This window comes from Bubalus kerabau, chromosome 3 (assembly GCF_029407905.1).
Source record: "Bubalus kerabau isolate K-KA32 ecotype Philippines breed swamp buffalo chromosome 3, PCC_UOA_SB_1v2, whole genome shotgun sequence".
Classification (NCBI taxonomy): Eukaryota; Metazoa; Chordata; class Mammalia; order Artiodactyla; family Bovidae; genus Bubalus; species Bubalus kerabau.
Genome location: NC_073626.1, coordinates 158,122,854 through 158,143,339, shown reverse-complemented (window position 1 = coordinate 158,143,339; position 20,486 = coordinate 158,122,854). Strand labels below are relative to the sequence as shown.

At 45.5% G+C, this 20,486-nt stretch overlaps 1 protein-coding gene across 3 annotated transcripts in view; it reads left to right on the top strand.

Moving 5' to 3' along the window:
• Nucleotides 1–5,579: 5,579 nt before the first annotated feature.
• The window catches only part of MREG (melanoregulin), a 68,970-nt gene continuing 54,063 nt past the window's right edge, over nucleotides 5,580–20,486 (top strand). Inside the window, exon 1 of one of the 3 annotated variants that reach the window (XM_055573403.1) lies at nucleotides 5,580–5,896. In XM_055573403.1, the coding sequence (XP_055429378.1) occupies nucleotides 5,802–5,896 (95 nt within the window). In that variant the 5' untranslated portion in view covers nucleotides 5,580–5,801. Of the gene's footprint in view, nucleotides 5,897–11,220; nucleotides 11,319–11,468; nucleotides 11,568–20,486 lie in introns of those variants that run through there. The other 2 variants (XM_055573404.1, XM_055573405.1) reach the window with 2 other exon arrangements.

Here is a 20,486-nt window from a genome sequence, read left to right as displayed (position 1 = left end):
TTTCACAGTCCAACTCTCACATTCATACATGACCACAGGAAAAACCATAGCCTTGACTAGATGAACCTTTGTTGGCAAAGTAATGTCTCTGCTTTTGAATATGCTATCTAGGTTGGTCATAACTTTCCTTCCAAGGAGTAAACGTCTTTTAATTTCATGGCTGCAGTCACCATCTGCAGTGATTTTGGAGACCCAAAAAAATAAAGTCTGACACTGTTTCCACTGGTTCCCCATCTATTTCCCATGAAGTGATGGGACTGGATGCCATTATCTTCATTTTCTGAATGTTGAGCTTTAAGCCAACTTTTTCACTCTCCACTTTGACTTTCATCAAGAGGCTTTTCAGTTCCTCTTCACTTTCTGCCATAAGGGTGGTGTCATCTGCATATCTGAGGTTATTGATATTTTAGATGCTAGAATATTGCAAAGAACAACAATATCCCCACCTTCATGAATGGAACCTACATTCTAGTTCACCATTGTATCCTAGTACTGGACTCTATAAATATTTGTTGAATGAATAACAGAATGATACCAACTTGAGCAATGTTGCTGCAAGCATAGCTTTTTTGTGGAATGCTAATCGTATGGTGTTGGAACGCAAAAATTTTCCCCACCCTGCATATAGTATGCCTTTTCCTCCAATTCTCAGTAAGTTCTTAAAGAAATAGGACTTCAAACTATACTTGTTGTTTAGTTGCTCAGTTGTGTCCAGTTCTTGTTTTCAAAGCAAACTCTAGTTTTCTCTGCCATGGAGAAATCCGAAACTATAGGATGGCAGTTCTGTCTTGTAACAAGCAGCTGATGGGTCTCTGAGTCACCAGTTGTTCCAGGGGACTGCCCACTCCTGCAACATCAGGTGCTCAAGGGCTCTTGGTAAAGTCAGATGTTGCTGCCAGTGGTGGGTGGTGTTGGCGTCAACTCAGGCAGGAGGAACAATGGAACATCACTCTAAAAAAAGGAAAGCTTGCTGCTCTCCTGCTAATGAAATCTGAAACAGGAAGTGGGGGTGTCAAAATGTGGTCTCCGCTATCTACTAGCTGAAGCTGCAGCGTTTGGTAACACTGTCATTCCTCAAGTTACAAAAAAAAAAAAAAAAAAAAAAAAAATACCCGAAAACAAAACCAGGGAAATCATGAAGGTATTTAACTTCTGGGAAGATTAATACTTGAGAACACCAATATGATAATCTTTAGAAAACTAATAAATAGAACATCCACATCTGTTAACCCTGTTGGTGATAATGGCAACCCACTCCAATATTCTTGCCTGGGAAATTCTATGGACAGAGGAACCTGGCAGGCTACAGTCCATGGGGTTGCACAGAGTTGGACATGACTGAACGACTGAGCATGGATGCACGTCGGTTAAGAAGAATGAGGTAGTATTATGTGTACTAAAAGGCTATATCTCCAAGACATTAAGTGGAGAAAGCTTGCAGGTAGATGAATGCATGCCCTGTATATTAAAACCAAACTCACTACCAAAAATGATGAGATAGGGACTCCCCTGTGGTCCAGTGGTTAAGACTGCATTTCCACTGCAGGAGGAGAGAGTTTGGTCCCTGGTTGGGGAACTAAGATCCCTCATGCCTCATGGTGCGGCCAAAAAAAGACAACACACACAATGATGGTATATATACATTACAGGGAACATATGTGTGTGTATGTGTCCAAAAAAAGGTTTGTAGCATACTGATAATAATGGTTACCCTGAGGAGGCTAGAAAGGAGACAGGACTGTGGATAGTGATCACGGGGAACTTTGTAACATTTCAATCTTCTAGAGGAATATTTCATTTAAAAGTTTTAACAGTTAACATTAATTAAAAATATTAATAGTTGTTAGAGCAAGCAAACACCAGATGTAATCCTTAGTAAGGAAGAGCATTAACCTTCTGTCAAGTTTGTTAAAATGGACATAGTTCTATGGCTTTCCAGAAATATCCAGTCTGAAATGGGCCACATGAAAGATGCCCACACACTGCAGAGGTACAAATATGAAAAGAAATATTGTCATATGTCAGCAAAGTAGTACTGGAACTGACATTTGCTCAGCAGGCCTTACTATTTGGATTTAGTCAACTGTGTTGAATTCTACTACTTCCTATAGTACTTTATGGGTTTCCAATGGTCTCATTTGAGTCTCACGACTCAGCATCTCCATTTCACAAATTAGAAAACTGAGGCTCAGAAAAATGAGGTGGGACTTCCCTGGTGATCCAGTGGTTGAGAACCTGCCTGCTAATGCTGGGGACCTGAGTTTGATTCCTAGTCTGAGAAGATCCCACGTGCTGCAGGGCAACTAACCCCATGCGCTACAACTATTCAGCCTGCCCCCTAGAGCCTGTGCTCCACAAGAGAAGCCACCAAAATGAAAAGACCGCACGCCTCATCTACAGAGTAGCCCCCACTCTCCGCAACTAGAGAAAACCTGAGTGTAGTAATGAAGATCCAGCACGGCCAAAAAGAAATAGTAAATAAATAAAACTTCTTAAAAAAGATAGATTAAATGACTTATCTAAAATCAAGGTTAGTAAAGGGCAGAGAACCTGTATTTTTCGGGAACTAAATACCTTCTCTGATTTCTCCATTCTCAACAAATCCAACTTCAGCAGTTAATAAAAGTTGTCCGATGTTAGCTTTCATCTTCTTGCTAGCAGCCCCCTTGGTCCGCTTTCTACCTGAACGTAGGTGAGTGAACTCAATCCAACATCCAATTTCAGAACAAAGTTCATCCACCAAAGGGACTGCCCAGCTGCTAGCAAGTCTGCTGTCAAGAACAACAGTCTCCATCCTGGCACAGCTGTAAGTGATCAAGGACACGGTCCTGGGTTCGATACCACAGCCCTGTGCTGCCTGGTGACAACTGGTATTCTGTCATGTCCTCTTAACTTTTCATGATGGGTCCCTATCCTGTTTCCCCTGCTAAGTCAGAGCTCTAAGGAAACTTCTCTTATCCTTCCTTACTCTCAGTAGTCAGCCTGTCAATGAATATGCACTTGATAAGTTCCCTCGGCCTCATAATGTAGCCAGAACAGGATAAACTTAGGTGTAGTAACACACATTTAAATGAACACACTGCCCATGAGAATTGACACTTCTGGAAATAAACTCTTGCTCTTCTTCCTCGCCTCTTCAAACCTGCCCACGTGACATCCATCTTTATCACAATCAATAACACAATTCTACTCTCACAAATTGTAGGCCCCCAACGTTGGACTCACTCCTGACTTTCATTTATATTTACTTCCAATCCATTATAAATCTCATTGGCTCTGCCTTCAAACTCCATTCAGAGTCCAGTTATTTCTTCCCACCTCTAGTTGCTTCCTCCCTGGTCTAAATGATGGTCATTTATCACGTGGGTCATTAGAATGGCCTCCACTCGCCTCTTCTAAAACAGTCCTTGTTACCCAGTTTCTTCTCAAGACAGCAGTCAATGGATCCTATCGCCATCCATGTTGACCACATCTCTCCCTCTACTCAAAAGCCTCCAAAGGTTTGCTCACTCACATGGGACAAAATCGAGTTCTTACCACGTCCTAAGAGGCCACTTGGTTCTATCATCTCCTATTACTCTTCCTCCTGGCCCAATCCTCTCTCTGGCCCCTGGAACCCCTGCTCTTTCTTGGGCACCCTACTGTTATTCTCTCTCCTCTGGGGTTTTGCATGCAGCCTTCACTCTCCCAGCAATACTCTTCCCCATGAAACCAGGGCTAGCTTGCTCATCATCTTTCAATCTTTCCCTAAAGGTCACCATGTAGGGAGGCCTTCCCTGACCACCCCATTTAGAACTTCAGCCACCACTCCTCTCCCCAGTACACTACACTACACACACACACACACACACACACATGCACACACGCCTTCCTGGCACTGCTTTTCCCCTTTCCTGTCTTATTTTTCTCCATAGTACACATCACCTTCTAACACACTCAATAATGTATTTCATTTGTCTAACTCCCCTAGTAGAATGTTTGCTTCAAAAAAGTAAGGATTTTTATTTCTTTCATTCATTGCAGTGTCCCCAGAGCCTAGAACATACCTGGAACCTACAGATGTTTGATAAACATTTGTTGAGTAAACATGATTGATAAAGATGAAAATTCCATAGTATTGGTGGTTGTCTAGGGAAATATACTTTCAGATGTGTCCGGTCAGAGTGTGAATTGGAATTACCTCTTTGGAGGACAATTTGGCAAGATCCAGGCTTCCCTGATGGCTCAGATGGTAAAGCGTCAGGCTGCAATGCAGGAGACCCGGGTTTGATCCCTGGGGTGGGAAGATGCCCTGGAGAAGGAAATGGCAGCCCACTCCAGCACTCTTGTCTAGAAAATCCCTTGGACGGAGGAGCCTGGCAGGCTACAGTCCATGGGGTTGCAAAGAGTCAGACATGACTGAGCGACCTTACTTCACTTCACTTTTTGGCAAGATCCATCAAAAATTAAAAAGGCATCTTACCTGTGACCTAGAAATTCAACTGCCAAATATTTATTCAAGAGATATACATGTCCAAACACATAGTTCAAGGATATTTACTGCAGCATTATTTTAATAACAAATGGCTGTAATGAACTTGTTATTCATCCATTGGCATCTGGTTAAAAAAACATAAGGGCATCAACTATATAAATGCAACTGTTAAAGATCATAGAGAAGAAGTTCTTCATGTGCTGGTGGGACAGTCTGTGTTGTAAACTGAGTGAAAAAAGCCAGGGACAGAAATGTGTGGAGTATGGCACTAAGTATAAAGGGAAAAGGCTATGGGTGCCTATACTTACATGTTTGCATAAGCATTAAGTGTATGTGTGTGTGTGTGTGTGTGTGTGTGTGTGTGTGTGTTTAAAATCTGGAAAATAGTAAAAAATTCAGTCACAGTCAACTCTTTGGGACCCCATGGACTGTAGCCCCCCCAGTCCCATGGACAGGGCCCCTGTCCATGGGATTTCCCGGCAAGAATCCTGGAATGGGTTGCCATTTTTTCCTCCAGGGGATCTTCCTGACTCAGGAATCCAACCTGGCTCTCCAGCCTCTCCTGCACTGGCAGGCGGCTTCTTTACCACTGAGCCACTGGGGAAGTCAAAAAGCTAATGACAGAGGTTGCCTTTTTTTCAGAAAATTATTCAAGGGCTGGGTGACTTGTAAACAATTTTTTAAAATTCGTTGTGAACGTTGTACTTAAAAAGCTCACTTCTATAATGCATGAACCCATTTTTGCCAACTTTTACCCCTCGTGGCGCCGACACGCTAAAAATATGCCCTAACCTCTGCTTTGAAGGCAAGGGATGGTGGTGGGAAGGAGGACCTTTTATTTCCTCGGGGAGTGAAGCCAATAAAACGTATGAATAGATCCAGCCCAACCTCGTGCTCTGTGACTCGGGGGCGGGCTCCTCCTTCCCCCAGCCCTATCCCCAGCGGCGCCCTCGGATTCTGCCATCCGGCGGTTGGAGTCCCGGCTTCCTCCTTAGAGGGCAGCAGCGGAGCGTCTCGGGGACGCATGCGCCCCAATTTGCGCCCGGGGAATTAAAGAGCGAGAAGAAAAGCCCCAACGAAACCCGCGCCCCAAACAAAACCCAAGTGGAGGAAAGCGCGCGGCTCCGCAGCTCCGGGGCAGCGCAGGCGCCTCCCGCCTCGCTCGCGTCCCCGGCCGCGGCGGGATGCGCACGGACCGGCCCGCGACGCCCCAGCCGCCACTGTCCCCGCACCTGGACGCCGGTCGGGTGGCCGCGCCCCAGTCGCGCTCGCTCGCCGCCGCGGCTCCCCCAGAGTCGCCCGGCGCCGGCGGGGCACCTCGCTCTCCATGGGGCTGAGGGACTGGCTGAGGACCGCGTGCTGCTGCTGCCCCTGCAAGTGCCTGGAGGAGCCCGCCGTGCCGGAGAAGGAGCCTCTGGTCAGGTGGGTGCCGCGCGCGCCCCGGCCGTAATCTGGGGCTCCCTGGCCGCCGCCGGGCACCACGGACTCGGGGTACCTGTGTGCTCCTCTGAGCTGGGGAGGTGCGTTTGTTTTAAGCTCACACGGAGGCACAGACTAAGCTCCTTGGTTCCTTAAAGAAGATCCTGGTCCTTGGGGGTTGTTCCTTGGGTAAAGTTTTTGCCGAAATACACAAATTCTTGGAGGCGCCTGAGACCCAAGAAGATGTGTGTGGGAAACGGCAAGAGCTCGGGTGCAGTTCCCAGGGCAGAGAACTACCGGAGAGAAGTTTGCACAGGGGTCCTATTAAATACAACTGTGATTGTCTGTTTCATAGGCATATTTCAGTGAAATGGGCGACTGAATTTCTTTCACCCAGGAAAAAAGTTACTCAATTTTATTAGGAAGAGAAGACATTTACAGTGACGGAGAGCAAGGAAATATTTTTTACATTAAAGTACATATTTTTCTCAGGGGACACTGGAACGTTGATTCATGACAGATTAAGCTATTAAGTGTGAGGAAATTAATGCACGTTAGCAATGCGCTAAGGGCCTTTGTGAAGGGACCATACAGCACGGCTTTGTTCAGGGCTGTGATTGTAAGCAATTATTTTATATCTTGACTGCTGAAATCAAGGTTTCATTTCGGCATGACTTGGGGGTAGGTAGGTTAGAAACAAAATATTTGAAATGAAATTAGGAAATAGTAGATGAGGCAAAATTTCAGGGTTTCGTAGGCAAAAACATGGAAGCCAGTGTTTCTTATGAAATATGCAACTAATATGATAAAGCTTTCACAACTTTTTAAAAACACGATTTACCTTTTCTTACTCTGTCAAGTCCAAACACTCCCCTTGACTTTTGAAATCTTACATAACCCCTTCCCTCCTGTCCACTCCTGTTTTCCGGTATATTACACGCTCTGCACTCTTTGATTTAATCAAACAGGCATCCTTACTGCTCTAGGAACAATCTAAGCTTCTTATTCCCTCCAAGCTTGTTCGAAGTGGTGACCTTTATTTTTCCTGCCCGTTCTTAAATGCTAGTTTTCAAGTCCCCCTCAGTCAGTCAGTCTTTCATTTTTTCGTCCTTATTCATCTTTCTCGCCTATGACTTAGGGTTTAGAACTTGCTATCTGCTCCTCATGGTTTAGTGAGCACATATATACGTAAACATGTATGCCCTGTTTGTTTTCTGTGTATAATATACACACCATACACAATGTTTTTGTTTGCTCCTGCAATGGTGTTCGCACTTCGATTATTAGATTGTTGTGGGCAGGGAGAAACCCAGTAATCTACCCTTAGTCTTAAAATAGTGGATCATTTCAGTTCCACCACTCAGTCATGTCCGACTCTTTGCGACCCCATGAATCGCAGCACGCCAGGCCTCCCTGTCCATCACCAACTCCCGGAGTTCACTCAGACTCGCAGTCTGGAATTTCAGGCTTGGATTATACCCTCAATTTGTCAATGTTCATAGTAACATGAAATAACAGCCTTCAGCTTGGTCTCATTCTCAGAGCCTTGGGTCTTTCCAATATTCTGTTGGGAATTGCTATTGAAGATAATAGTTTTGGTTGTCTTAAAAAATCTCAACCCTCTCCTGCCTTGGTTTACATTGTAAGTCAGTGAATTTTCAAGTGATTTTAAGGCTTTAGAGTCAGTTGGGGCAGAATAGCATGGTGCTCATGAGCCAGATTGCCTGGGGTTAAATTCCAGCCTGGGTGACCTGGCACAAGTTATAAAACTTTTTGTGCTTTAATTTCCTCATATGTAAAATGGGAATGATAATAGTATGTGCCTCAGAAGGATGCAGTGTATAGATACCTGCATGTTCTTTCCTGCCCAAATCATTAGAAGGTCTAGATTGAAATCTTTTTTAAATGTGAAATTCAGTGCTTTTTAATACATTCACAGAGCTGTGCAGTCATCAACACTCTTAACTCCGGACATTTTTCATCACTCCAAAAAGAAGCACTATACTCATTGGCAGTCACTTGCTGCCCTCCCCTCCCTGCCCACTCCCTGCCATCCCCCAGGCCCACAGTCAACCACTAATCTACTTTTTGTCTTTAGAGATTTACTTCTTCTGGACATTTTGTATAAACGGAATCCTTCAATGTGTGGCCTTTTGCATCTGACTTCTTTCACTTAGCATAATGTTTTCAAGTTTCATCTATGTTGTAGGTTTATCAGCACTTAACTCTTTTTATCGTTGGATAATAGTCCAGTGTATAGATGTTTTACATTTTATTTATCAATTGATAGATACTTGGGTGATTTCCACTTTTTGGCTTTTAAAATAATGCTTCTGTGAACATTAGTGTACAAATTTTTGTGTGGACGTATGTTTTTGATTCTCTTGGGTATATACCTAGAAGTGGAATTGCTAGGTCACATAGTAAATTTTACATTTTAACTTTCTGAGTTGCTGTCAGGCTGTTTTCCAAAGTGACTGGTTTGAAATCTTGACGTGGTGAAGCCATATGGCCAGATGGTCTTAATTTTTATTTTATTAAGAACTTCATTCTTCATGTCATTTTTTTTATTTATAAAAAAAGATTTTATACAGACATTGCCTGCCCTCAACTGAATCCTTTATTCCGTCATAAAACAGTGGTTATCAAGCTTTATTTCATACCCCAAGGCAATAGTGCTGGAAGAGATATGGTTGAAAGGAAGACATTTGTCATTTGTGTCTGTGGTCACCTGCAGTCCTTTCCCAAAACAGACCAGGGAACCTCATTAGTTCAGCAAAACTAGTTTTTAATCTCAGCTCCTATGCCAATATGACATTGCCGCTTGTGGCTTTTAAGGAATATTTATTGATTTATTTGGCTGCGTTGAGTCTTGGTCGGGGCACACAGACTTGGGAGTTGTGGCAATGCATGGGTTTTGCTGCCCCGCAGCATGTGGGATTCCAGTTCCCTGACCAGGAACCCAACTGGTGTCGCCCACATTACAAGGCAAATTTTTAACCACTAGACCACCAGGAAAGTCCCTGTGTTTTTGATCTTGCTTTGTTTGCTTTTTCTGGAATTTTGTACCTAAAGGGAATGGCTGTCAGTTGTCTGGCCTGCATCTATATTTTTCTCTGTCCCATGAGTTCTTTCTTTGCCTTTTCTCTCGAAGTATGCTGGGGCCTCCCCTGACTATAAATTCATCCCCATGTTGCTGTTTTCTTTAGCTGGCATCCTTTGCTTTCCCTTGTGTCAGGCGTAGATGTCTTTAAAGTGCAGTCAATTGTACCCCCACCTCCTCCTTCACCTCCCACTCATCATGAGATCTGGTTCCTTCCCCTGCATGACTACATAAGAACTCTTCTCTTGAAAGTTACAAGAGATAGAAATCTGCTGTTCTTTTCTCGGTGTACATGGAGTGCCCCTGTGCTGACCGTCCAGGCCTGATTTCCTATTTCCTCCTTCTCGGGCCTCTGATTTCGCATTCTCTCGTCTCTGTGCCTGTGATCCATCTAATCCTGCTGGTTTCCCTTCTGGTGTTGCTGTCAATGGCATAATTGTTAGGTAGACATCTTTTTGTTTGCTCTACTGCGGAAGATTCTACTTGGTTTTTAAGGTCCATTTCAGTTGCCGCCCATATGATGAAGTCTTAGAAAGTCTCCCCAGACAGTTATGGTGTCTCTTTTTTTTCTGTTTACCCCTCAAGTCCCTTACTGCACTCTCCCTGGTATTATTTTACTTGTAAGGTGGGGGCTGTGACCCCTGTCAGACTGTAGATTTTACTCTAGATTGGGGGGGATGACTCTTACTACTTTAGCATCCCCTGTTGTGTCCAGCACAGTCCTCCACGTGGAGTCAGAACTGAATAAATACTTTTTGATTAATAAAAATTATAATAGCTGTTAATTTATGAATTTCTTCCTATGTGTAATTTTAAAATATATATTTGGAACAAAATGTTATAAAGGATAACAGAACAGATACCCACATACCAGCACCCACCTTAAAAAAAAAATTAACAGTAGAGTGGAACCCCCCTGTGTATCCATCCATGACTGCATTGTCCTTGCCCTGCATAAGTAACCTCTACACTGAATCTGTATTTAGCATTCTTAAGCTTATATAAATGGCACATACTATACTGTGCTATTGTATAAGGTTTTTTACATGCATTCTGTCATTTGTTGATATGGGAAAGATTACAAGCCATGCATTCTATCCTCTGTCACTGTGGGAAAGATTGAAGGCAAAAGGAGAAGGGGGTGGCAGAAGATGAGATGGTTAGATAGCATCACTGACTCAGTGGACATTAATTTGAGCAAACTCCAGTTTTTTCCAGTAGTCATCTGTGGATGTGAGTTGGACCACAAAGAAGGCTGAACACTGAAGAATTGATGCTTTTGAACTATGGTGCTGGAGAAGACTCTTGAGAGTCCCTTGAACAGCAAAGGAGATCAAACCAGGATCTAAAGATTGAAATCAACCCTGAATATTCATTGGAAGTCCTGATGCTGAAGCGGAAGCTCCAATATTTTGGCCACCTGATGTGGAGAGCTGACTCATTGGAAAAGACCCTGATGCTGAAAGATTGAGGGCAGGAGGAGAAAGGGGCGACAGAGGGTGGGATGGTTGGATGGCATCATCGACTCAACGGACATGAGTTTGAGCAACCTCTGGGAGATAGTGGACAGGGAAGCCTGGCGTTCTGCAGTTAATTAGTTAATGAGGTCCCAAAGAGTCAGACACGACTTAGCCACTGAACAGCAATAGTGACCAGATAAAATAGGTGTTATTTATTCCCCATTTTATAGGTAAGGAACTCAGGGCTTAGAGTGTTTAAATAATTAGTTCACAGTCACAACTGGTAAGTTGGAGAGTCAGAATTTGAATCCGTGTCTGTTTGACTTCAGAGTTTATTCCTTGCATTGCAGAAAATTCAGAAAGCTACCAAACAGTTTCCAAATTTAACTGATGGTGTTTATATCCTAGACACTGGTAGATGTCACTAGCTTTAGCTCCTGCCCATTGTGACTCTTTGCTCCTTTTCCTTTCTTTTTTGTCCTTCCTTAGTTTAATTCTTCTACCTGGATGCAGGGGCAACCTGACCTTGAGAGCCAAGCCCAGGGGGAGTTAAGAAACCTGAGTCCTTGTCCCAGCTATTAATTGTCTGTGGGACTTTGCGGAAGTCTTGTAACTTCTTTGAATCTTAGTTTCTTCTTCTGTGCAGGGAAGGCATCTGACTTTAAGGTGCAGCCTTGAAGAGCTGTTCCAGGCTTGATGCAGACTGTCTTCTTTCTGTGGCCTTACGTCAGCTGAAATTCTGTTTGACATGGAATACAGGGGCAGCAAGGTTGTGTGTAGTCCTGGGAAGGAGCCTGAAGGCCTACGATGTATGAATCATGACTGTGATCCAGCTGCCAAAGTCGGCTTCACCAGCAAATATGTGAGTAGGCATTTCTAACACCAGGAAGCTTAGAACAAGTCTAGGCTTGGAGAAATGATCCATGGCCGGATGTGGGCTTGACACCAGGCTTCTGTGATAAAAAAGCCAAAGGTTTTATTCAGTCTCACTATTTCCTCATCTTCATCCCAGGTTTAGGAATGAATCATGGAATGTTCATCTTGTCCATCATCTATGTAAATTTTGAAGTTCTGAAAGCCATTCTTCTCCGCACTGTTTTTCTCAAGTAGAGTAAGTAATGATCACAGTGACAACAAAATATCCATATGCTCTGAGGACAGGATGATGATGCAAATGGATCATTTTGGAATGGCTGGATCATTGTTTATTTGTCTGTAAAATAGCGAATGATGTTTTGACCCAAGATTTCATGTTGCTAATTAAAAGAAACAGTGGGGTACCTGTTATTAGGTTCCAGGACCGCTGTGACAAGTTGCCACAAACTTGATAGCTGTATATTAAGGCATATATGTAGAATCTAGAAAAATGGAACAGATGAATCTGTTTGCAGAGTAGGAATAGAGACGTAGACATAGTAAGGAGATGTGTGGACACAGTGGGAGAAGGGGAGGGGGGCATCGTTTGGGAGATTGGGGATGACATATATACACTGCCATGTGTAAAGTAGACAGCTAGTGGGAACTGTAGTATAGCACAGGGAGCTCAGCTTGTTGCTCTGTGATGACCTAGAGGGTGGGATAGGGAGAGTGTGGGAGAGCGGTCCAAGAGGGAGGGGTTATATGTATACTTATAGCTGATGGCAGATGGTGACTGCAGCCATGAAATTAAAAGACGTTTGCTCCTTGGAAGCTATGACCAACCTAGACAGCATATTAAAAAGCAGAGACATTTCTTTGCCGACAAAGATCTGTCTAGTCAAAGCTATGGTTTTTCCAGTAGTCATGTGTGGACGTGAGAGTTGGACTATAAAGAAAGCCGTGCACCGAAGAAGCAATGCTTTTTAACTGTGGTGTTAGAGAAGACTGTTGAGAGTTCCTTGGACTGCAAGGAGATCAAACCAGTCAATCCTAAAGGAAATCAATCCTGAATAGTCATTGGAAGGACTGATGCTGAAGCTGAAACTCCAATACTTTGGCCACCTGATGCGAAGAACTGACTCACTGGAAAAGACCCTCATGCTGGGAAAGATTGAAGGCAGGAGGAGAACGGGTTGACAGAAGATGAGATGGTTGGATGGCATCACTGACTGGATGGCCATGAGTTTGAGCAAGCTCCGGGAGATAGTGAAGGACAGAGAAGTCTGGCATGCTGCAGTCCGTGGGGTTGTGAAGAGTCGGACACAACTGAGTGACTGAATAACAACAGTACATATTTATTTTGCAGCCAATAATAGGCCCTGCACTCTGTTCTTTGGTGTCTTTTTTTTTGGAAAATAATTTTGGTGAGACTGTATATATCTAAAGAACCCCTGTACTGCCTGGAAAGGAGTTAAGAGTTTGCTGTATTGCCTCTCATTATTTTTTTCTTAACTTTTAAAATCTTGTGTTTGTATATCAAAGACTGAAAATATACAAGCACATATACAGTGTAAAACACAACTACAGGGACTTCCCTGCTGGTCCAGTGGTTAAGACTTTGCCTTCCAATGCTGGGGGTGCAGGTTTAATCCCTAGTTGGGGAGCTAAGATCCCACATGCCTGGTGGCCAAAAACCAAAAACATAAAAAAGAAGCAATATTGAAACAAATTCAATAATGACTTTAAAAATGGTCCACATTAAAAAAAAAAAACAAAAAAAGCAAAAAACTTTTTTAAAAAAAGAACAACTACGAGATGGATACTCCTATAATCACCACCCAAGGCAAGAGATAGCTGTGGGCAACCCCACCCCCCCACTCCTGATTATATCTAGACTTTTGTGATAGTCATTTCCTTGCTTTTCTTGATAGCTTTTCCGCCTATGTATGCACCTTAAAAATGGACTTTAGTTTTGCCTGCTTTTAAACTTTACATACGTAGGATCAAACTGTGTGTGTGCTTGACTTTGTGAGCTCGGCCCCAGCTGGGGCATGCAGTCGGTGGTTCTTACTGCTTGATGGTGTTTTCCCACTGATTGGCCCATTCTTCTGTTAGTGGATTTTATAGTGTATTCCCTTTGGTTCACCCATTCTTCTGTTGGTGGACTTTTGGGTGGTTTCCAGTTTGGAGCTATTACACACGGTATAGATTTTAAAGTCAGCACAAAGTGGCAAATTGTTCATTCTTCAGTCACATTGGCCTCCTCCGGTCCTCAGATACACTCTTAGTGCCCTCCCTGCCTAGCGTGTTCTTTCTTCACTTACCTGAGAAACTCCCTCCCTCGATTCAGGTCTCTATTTAAAGTTCTTTTATCAGAAAGATCTTCCCTGACCACACTCTTTCAAACAGTACTTTTCACCCTCACTCTGGCCCTTATTCCTTCAGAGGCTGATCACCACCAGACATGAATATATATGCTTACTGTCTCCTTCCTCTGGAAGACTGAGCCCCACCTTCATGAATTTAAACAGCTCAAAGATGTTAAGAGCTTGTCTGTGAGTCTGGAGAGTGGGATTCCAGCCTCGTTTCTGCCATTCAGAGCCCTTTGATGTTGGGAAGCCAGCATTCATTCATTCAGCAAATTGAGTATCCATTAAGTGTCAGGTCCTGTTCTAAGCACTCCACAAACATCATTGAGCAAAAGAGATACAGATTCTATCCTCAAGGGGCTTTTATTATGGTTTTAGGGGAGCACAACAAACAGTAAACATAGTATTGATAAATAAATCAGAAGGTAAACAAATACAGTCATCCCTAGGTATCTGCAGGGAGTTGATTCCAGAAACCACCATCTGCTCTGCACCTCCCCCAGCCCAGGGATGTAGACCCCATGAATCGAGTCGGGGCAGGAGAGCATGCATGCAGTTTTAAATAGATTGGTCAGAGTAAGCCTCATTGAAGAAGGGCTATTTAAACAGTGATATGAAGGAGGGGAGGGAGCGAGGCATGTGGATATAGGGGTCGGGGTGGGGAGGGAGCACTATCATAGGTAGAAGGGTCAGCCAGTGCAAGGGCCTGGAGATGGCCACGTGACTGGTGGGTTCAGGGAACAGCAGAGAGACCAGAGTGGCTGGCATGTCATGTGGGGATTATAGACCACGGTGTGACCTGGGCTTATGTTCTATGTCAGATGGGAGCCCCTGGAGGGTTGTGAGGGAGGGGTGACAGGAATTGATTGACATATTGAAAAGATCACTTTAATTGTGTTAAGAAGAGAATTGGTAGAGACAGTGATTGAAAAAGGTGAAAGTGAAAGAAAGCGTTAGTCGCTCAGTCGTGTCCTACCGACTCTTTGCAAGCCCACGGACTGTAGCCCTCCAGACTTCTCTTGTCCATGGGATTTCTGAGGCAAGAATACTGGAGTGGGTAGCCATTCCCTTCTCCATGGGATCTTCCAGACCTGGAAAAAGGTAGATCAGTGGAAAAAAAAAATTGCAGGAATTCTTCTTTGACCTGAGGAGTGGTACTGGTAGAGATGGGCATTTGTTTAATGTATGGTCAATAGGATTTTCTGTTGGATTAGATGTTGGGAGTGAGAGAGCCAAGGATGACTTGAAGGGTTTGGCCTGAGGAAGGATAGGTTTCCCATCTTCTAGGTGGGGAGACTGTTGGTGGGGAGGTTTGGAGGGAAGGTCAGCGGCTTGGTGCACCATGTTGAACTTGAGCTGTGAACCAGGCATCCTCATGGAGAAGGGAAGAAGGCAGGCCATGCAGGAGTCTGGGACTTAAGAACGTGGTCTGAGCTGGGGATTCAGTTACAGGTTTGAGAATCTTCCTCAAGAAGATGGCATTTAAAGCCATGAGACGAGGAGTTAGTGTAAACAAGGCAGAGACCAAGGGCTGAGTCTAATCTTCCCGAGCCCCAGTGTTTCCTCATCTGGCAGAAAAATCAGGCTTCCCCTGCCTTCTTCACAGACTTCTTGTCAGAACCATCTTCAGGCTTTTAAAGCAGTGAATGAAACCCGTGATGATGTGAGACTCTGTTTCAGCCTTGGGATGGGAAGGCATGAAGGGTGAGAGCATGTCAGGGAGCAAGAGGGGCCAGAAAAGCACCCGGAGTTTTCTTCTTACATATTGAGAAGGTAGATACCTCTGCTGTTGAAGGATGTCATGAGACCAAGTGTTTAAACACTGAGAAAAGTGCCAGAATCCTTGGGACGATGTTTAGACTTGGGGTTCAATCATGTTCAAACATTGGATTAATACTGATGTTTCTAAGCCTGGAGTCTCCCTTAGCCCTATTGGTACTGGAAGAAAAGAATCCCGAGAGGATTGGCCTCACATCCTCAGTGGAGTTGGGGATGGAAGATGAAACTTTGCTTATCTTACCTTCTGGAAGAAAAAGCAGCCTTTGCTTCGTTTCGTGTGTAACTTCAGAGTCACCTCTCAGATGCCCGAAGTTCATAAAATATTTATCATCAGCAGATGGCGGCCAGGGGCAAAACGGGCTCTCTCACTTTCCTCAGAACCTTTAGAGATCATTTCACAGGGGACGGAGGGCGGGAGAATGAAGCTCCGATCCAGTGCCCTCTTCTCCCTGCCGTCTGTCATCCTAGGCTCTGTCCCAGACCCCAGGGCCTTCGCACGGAGTTCTGTTTACACAAAGATCCCACAGGCTTGCGTGCACAGAGGTTCCCGAGCTGCTGCTTTAGTTCGCTTTAGGTTTTTCTTCACTCTGGACTCTCCACACTAAGGGTACAAAGTTTTAAAACAAAGCAGATACTGCCTTGCCTGGGTGATGGAGCAGGATGAAAGGAATGGGGAGCAGGGATCTTGGGAACCAGGCTGGTCTGACAGGTCCTTCTCTATGAGTTCAAGCCCTCGTTCACTTTTACCTTGATTGGTGTTTTCGTGAAATTATTAACTTAATGATTTATTTAGTGGTGTGCCCCCACCTCTCTAGGCCTTCAAAGAAACCAGGTTTGTAACTTGAATAGATAAGAAGAAGGTGGTGGGAGTGAGGTCCAAGTGAGGGAGGCAGCCAGGTGGAGCTAGGGGGCTGCTCTGCAGAGGAGAACAACCGCCCAGATCCCGAGCTTGAGAGCATCACTCGGATGAGAGTCATTGCTCACCCTGGGGCAGAAGCCCTTGGTTCTCTCCCTTGTTTTATATTGTCCCCTGGGGAGAGGATCAGTGACTAGGCAGGCAGAGTCTGAGACTCTGGGGTTGTCAGGGGAGCACTGCTCCTAATTAGGGGATGCTGGAGAGGCACTGCCTGTCTGGAGACATCCAAGCAGGCCAGTGTTGACCTTCCTACACAGCTGCCTTCGGGATTTTAGGTTAAGGATGGGTGGTACTGTTAGATGTTGGCTGGAGTCATGTGTGTGTGTGTGTGTGTGTGTGTGTGTGTGCTTGTGGGGTGGGGAGAAGAGAGAGAAGACAGAGAAATATTGATTAACTGATGGTGAGAGGGTAGGACTGACTGGCCAAGGGGCTTCCCTGGTGGCTCGGTGGTAAAGAATCCACCTGCCAATACAGGAGACGTGGATTTGATCCCTGAGTTGGGAAGATTCCCTGGAGAATAAAATGGCAGCCTGCTCCAGTATTCTTGTCTGGGAAACCCCATGGACAGAGGAGCCTGGCAGGCTATAGTCCATGGGGTTGCAAAGAGAAGAACATGACTTAGCTACTAAACAACAGGGAGAGACTGGCCAAGAAGGCACTTGTCATAATCTTCTCAAAACAAGCCAGGAAATTGTGGCTTACGAAGCCAAAAGTGGCTAGATTATTCAAGGTCAGATGCTGTTTATCACCTTCCCAGGTGGCACAGTGGTAAAGAATCTGCCTGCCAGAGCAGACACAAGAGACTCAGGTTCGATCCCTGGATCAGGAAGATCCCCTGGAGAAGGGATGGCAACCCACTCCAGTATTCTTATCTGGAAATTTCCATTTGACAAAGGAGCCCTGTGGGCTAGAGTCCATGGGGTCGCAGAGAGTCGGATACAATTGAGTGATTAAGCACACACCCATTCAAGTGGATTCTGGCTAATGTCTAAACCTCCTGCATTAGGGAACTTGTAATGAGTTATGTCTGGGATTTCCTTTAGTACATCGGGGTCACAGCTCTGTAACTTTTAAAAGTACTTGTAAAGCAGCTTCTCTGTGCCCGCCCCCATCAGGTGATGTGGGTTGTGAAGAAATACTGAGTACATCCCGGTGACTCAGATGCTGAAGAATCTGCCTGCAATGTAGGAGACCCAGGTTTGATCTCTGGGTTGGGAAGATCCCCTGGAGAAGGAAATGGCAACCTGCTCCAGTATTCTTGCCTGGGAAATCCCATGGACAGATAGCCTGGCGGGCTACAGTCCATAGTTCGCAAAGAGTTGGACTCGACCCAGCAACACTTTCACTTTTCATCCCTACCTTAGAGGAGTGGAACCTTTCAACTTGTTGAGACAAACAAATGAAACAGATTTGGGGAAAAATGAAAGACTGAGTTTCTGGAATGTAACTCAGGTTTCAGGATCTGAGAGGGATGTGTACTGCCCTGGTGAAAACTGTGCCCCCGGGGTTTGGATGCCTTGAGAAGTCCCAGTGGAATTTGCTTCCCAGGGAAGTCGGGAACCACGTCACACCTGGAGTCAGTATCTGAGCCGCTGTTTGAGGACCCATCCCATCACAGCACTTGGACGCACTCTATGAACTCTATGACTGTGGGTGCTTAGAGATGTCCCATCAAGGACCTTGTGCTGGAGGGTGGGGACCATTCTGTCCCGGGAGAAGTCAAACAACTGTGGAGTCTCGTCCCCATCTGCCAAGTGGGATAGCGTCACTGTCACCTGCCCCCCTGTGACCTCAGATGGTTGTACAGAGGGAGGGATAGAGTGTGGAGGGCCTGGAGTAAAGTGCTGTGTGGTTTTACTGGCCGCAAAATTGTTTGGGCATAAAGACGTTGGAGTTCATGCTCTTCACGCTCTGATGCTGTCCGGTGCCGCCTGCTCTGGAGAATTCCTCTTTGTCCAGCATTCTCGCTCCCTGGGCTCTCCTGCTCTCTGTAGTCTCCTTTTCCATTCCTTTGAGGTCCTTCTTCATTCCCTCCTTTTCCTTCCTCCTCATTCCCAGATGCTTCCTCTGGTCCCCTGGCTTCTGCGGTGATGGAGATGCATGAGCGTTTCTCCCACATCTAGGTTTCCTGCCCTGTTCTTGATCCTAAGCCCAGATCCTGAGTGCTCTCTGCGTGTCCTGCAGGTGTGCAGGTCAGCTGTGGCTCCTCCCGTCCTCCGTAAAGGCATCACCCTCACGTGGTCAGCACTGACTCCCCTCCTCCCACCTCCGTGTCACCCATCTGGGGTCAATAGGGCAGCCATGACTGAGTCTCTGATGCTGCAGGAACCCATGCTTGCTGTTCCCTCCTCTTGTTTCTCAAGCCCGCGCCCTCCTTCACTCGTGCCCCAACCAGTATCTCAAAATGTTTCGAATTAAACGTGGACTGACGTAGCAATAGAATACCACCTTTCCTGTGCCCCAAAGGAATCTTCTCTGTAACTCGTACAAATTACAGATTGAACCAGCTGTTGTGGTTGTGCTTGGTTTATGAGCATCTTCCTCTCTCTGCCGAGCAGCCCTGCTCATCTCCTGCCCCACCGCTCCCCCACAGTGGCCCCGAGGCCCCCGACACTAGGAACTCAAAGACCACGGCAGGAAAGCCACACCTACCCTCTTGTGACCGTTGATTGTGACAGCCTCCTAAGCCCTGTTCCTTCTTTATCGAGAGTTGTTGCTGTAAAACTCAGACCTGACAAGGCTCAAAATCGCTTCGATAACTTGTCACCGTTCCCAGAACAAAAGTTGAACTCCAGCAGACCCCAAATGTCCTTTTCTTCCTGTCTGTCCATTTCCCTCCTTGGGAGCCTGTGTGGTCAGCCCTGCGTGAACACTTGGGAGTTCCCCCACCCTGCGGACACTTTGAGTTTCCATACGCTGTAGGTGGTGTTCCCTCTGTCAGGAACACCATTCCCTTTGCTTCTCTTCCTGGAGAAAGGCTATGTAGTCCTCAGGTCTGGGTTAGTATTTACTCCATGTAACCTGTCTTCAACTTCCTTCTCATCACACATAATGTGTCTCTCTTTCTTTGTTCCTACAACTTTCTGTTTGCACCTAAAATTCACTTGCCTCCTTGCATTATAGTCACACCAGCAACAGGGGCAATGCCCTGTTTATTTGTGAGTTTCTAGAGCATCCAGCCCAGTAGCAGTATACAGTTGTTGAATAAATGAATGAATGAATGAGATAGACATGCTTGGTAAAGCTCATATGGGCACCAAGGCATCATTTGCCTCCCTGTTTGTTGGCTCATCATTCTTAAAAGGAGTTAGTAGTGAGTCTCTCTGTTCAGCTTTTGCGGTGTCAGGCAGCTAAGGGAAAACAGGGCATTTCTGACAATCTTGTGGCTGATCTGTGTCTTACTCCCTGAAAGTCGCTCCTTCTCTGTAGTTCTGATCGCTCTATCCAGTCTCAGCCCCTGCACTTCTGAACTGGAGAGACTTCAAGAGCACTTTTCAATATCCGTTCAGGTAGCTGGCCTCCTGTAGACCTTGGCTCCAAGCTCCCATCCCCTCTCTGTCCCAGTTTTCATGAGCGGGCCGTGGTTGGCTCTCCCAAGCCTGACCCAGACCTCATCACTCAAGTGCTGGAGTCCATCCCTAGCTGGGAGGGTTCCTGTGCTGAACACCAGTTTGGAGACCCAAACTTTGCTTTCTGTTGCAACATCTCCTTAGTGCCAACTTCTGAATATTTCATGTTGGTTTAAGCTTTAACATTACCTTCAGCCCAGTTGTCGGTTACTCTTATCCTTCCTTCCCAGATGCTGTCTGCTTATCAGGCGCCCACTGTCTGTCCTCCTTTGCCATTCCCTCCCATCACACCTGCAGATGTGCTGGCCACCCTGTGGCTGTGGGGCACTGTAGCTCTGCCTCAGACGAGGGCATCACTCACCGTGCAAGTGAAAAGCCAGAGGGCTTCTACCCTCTCCTGCTGGATTATGCGCGTAATACCTATCCTGTCTCACCTGAGTTGCTTCAGTTCCATCTTAATGAATCCCTCAGGTCCACTCTTCACCCCTCTGAAGCATTCTCCATGCTGTAGCCAGAAAGATCTTTTTTTTTTTTAATTG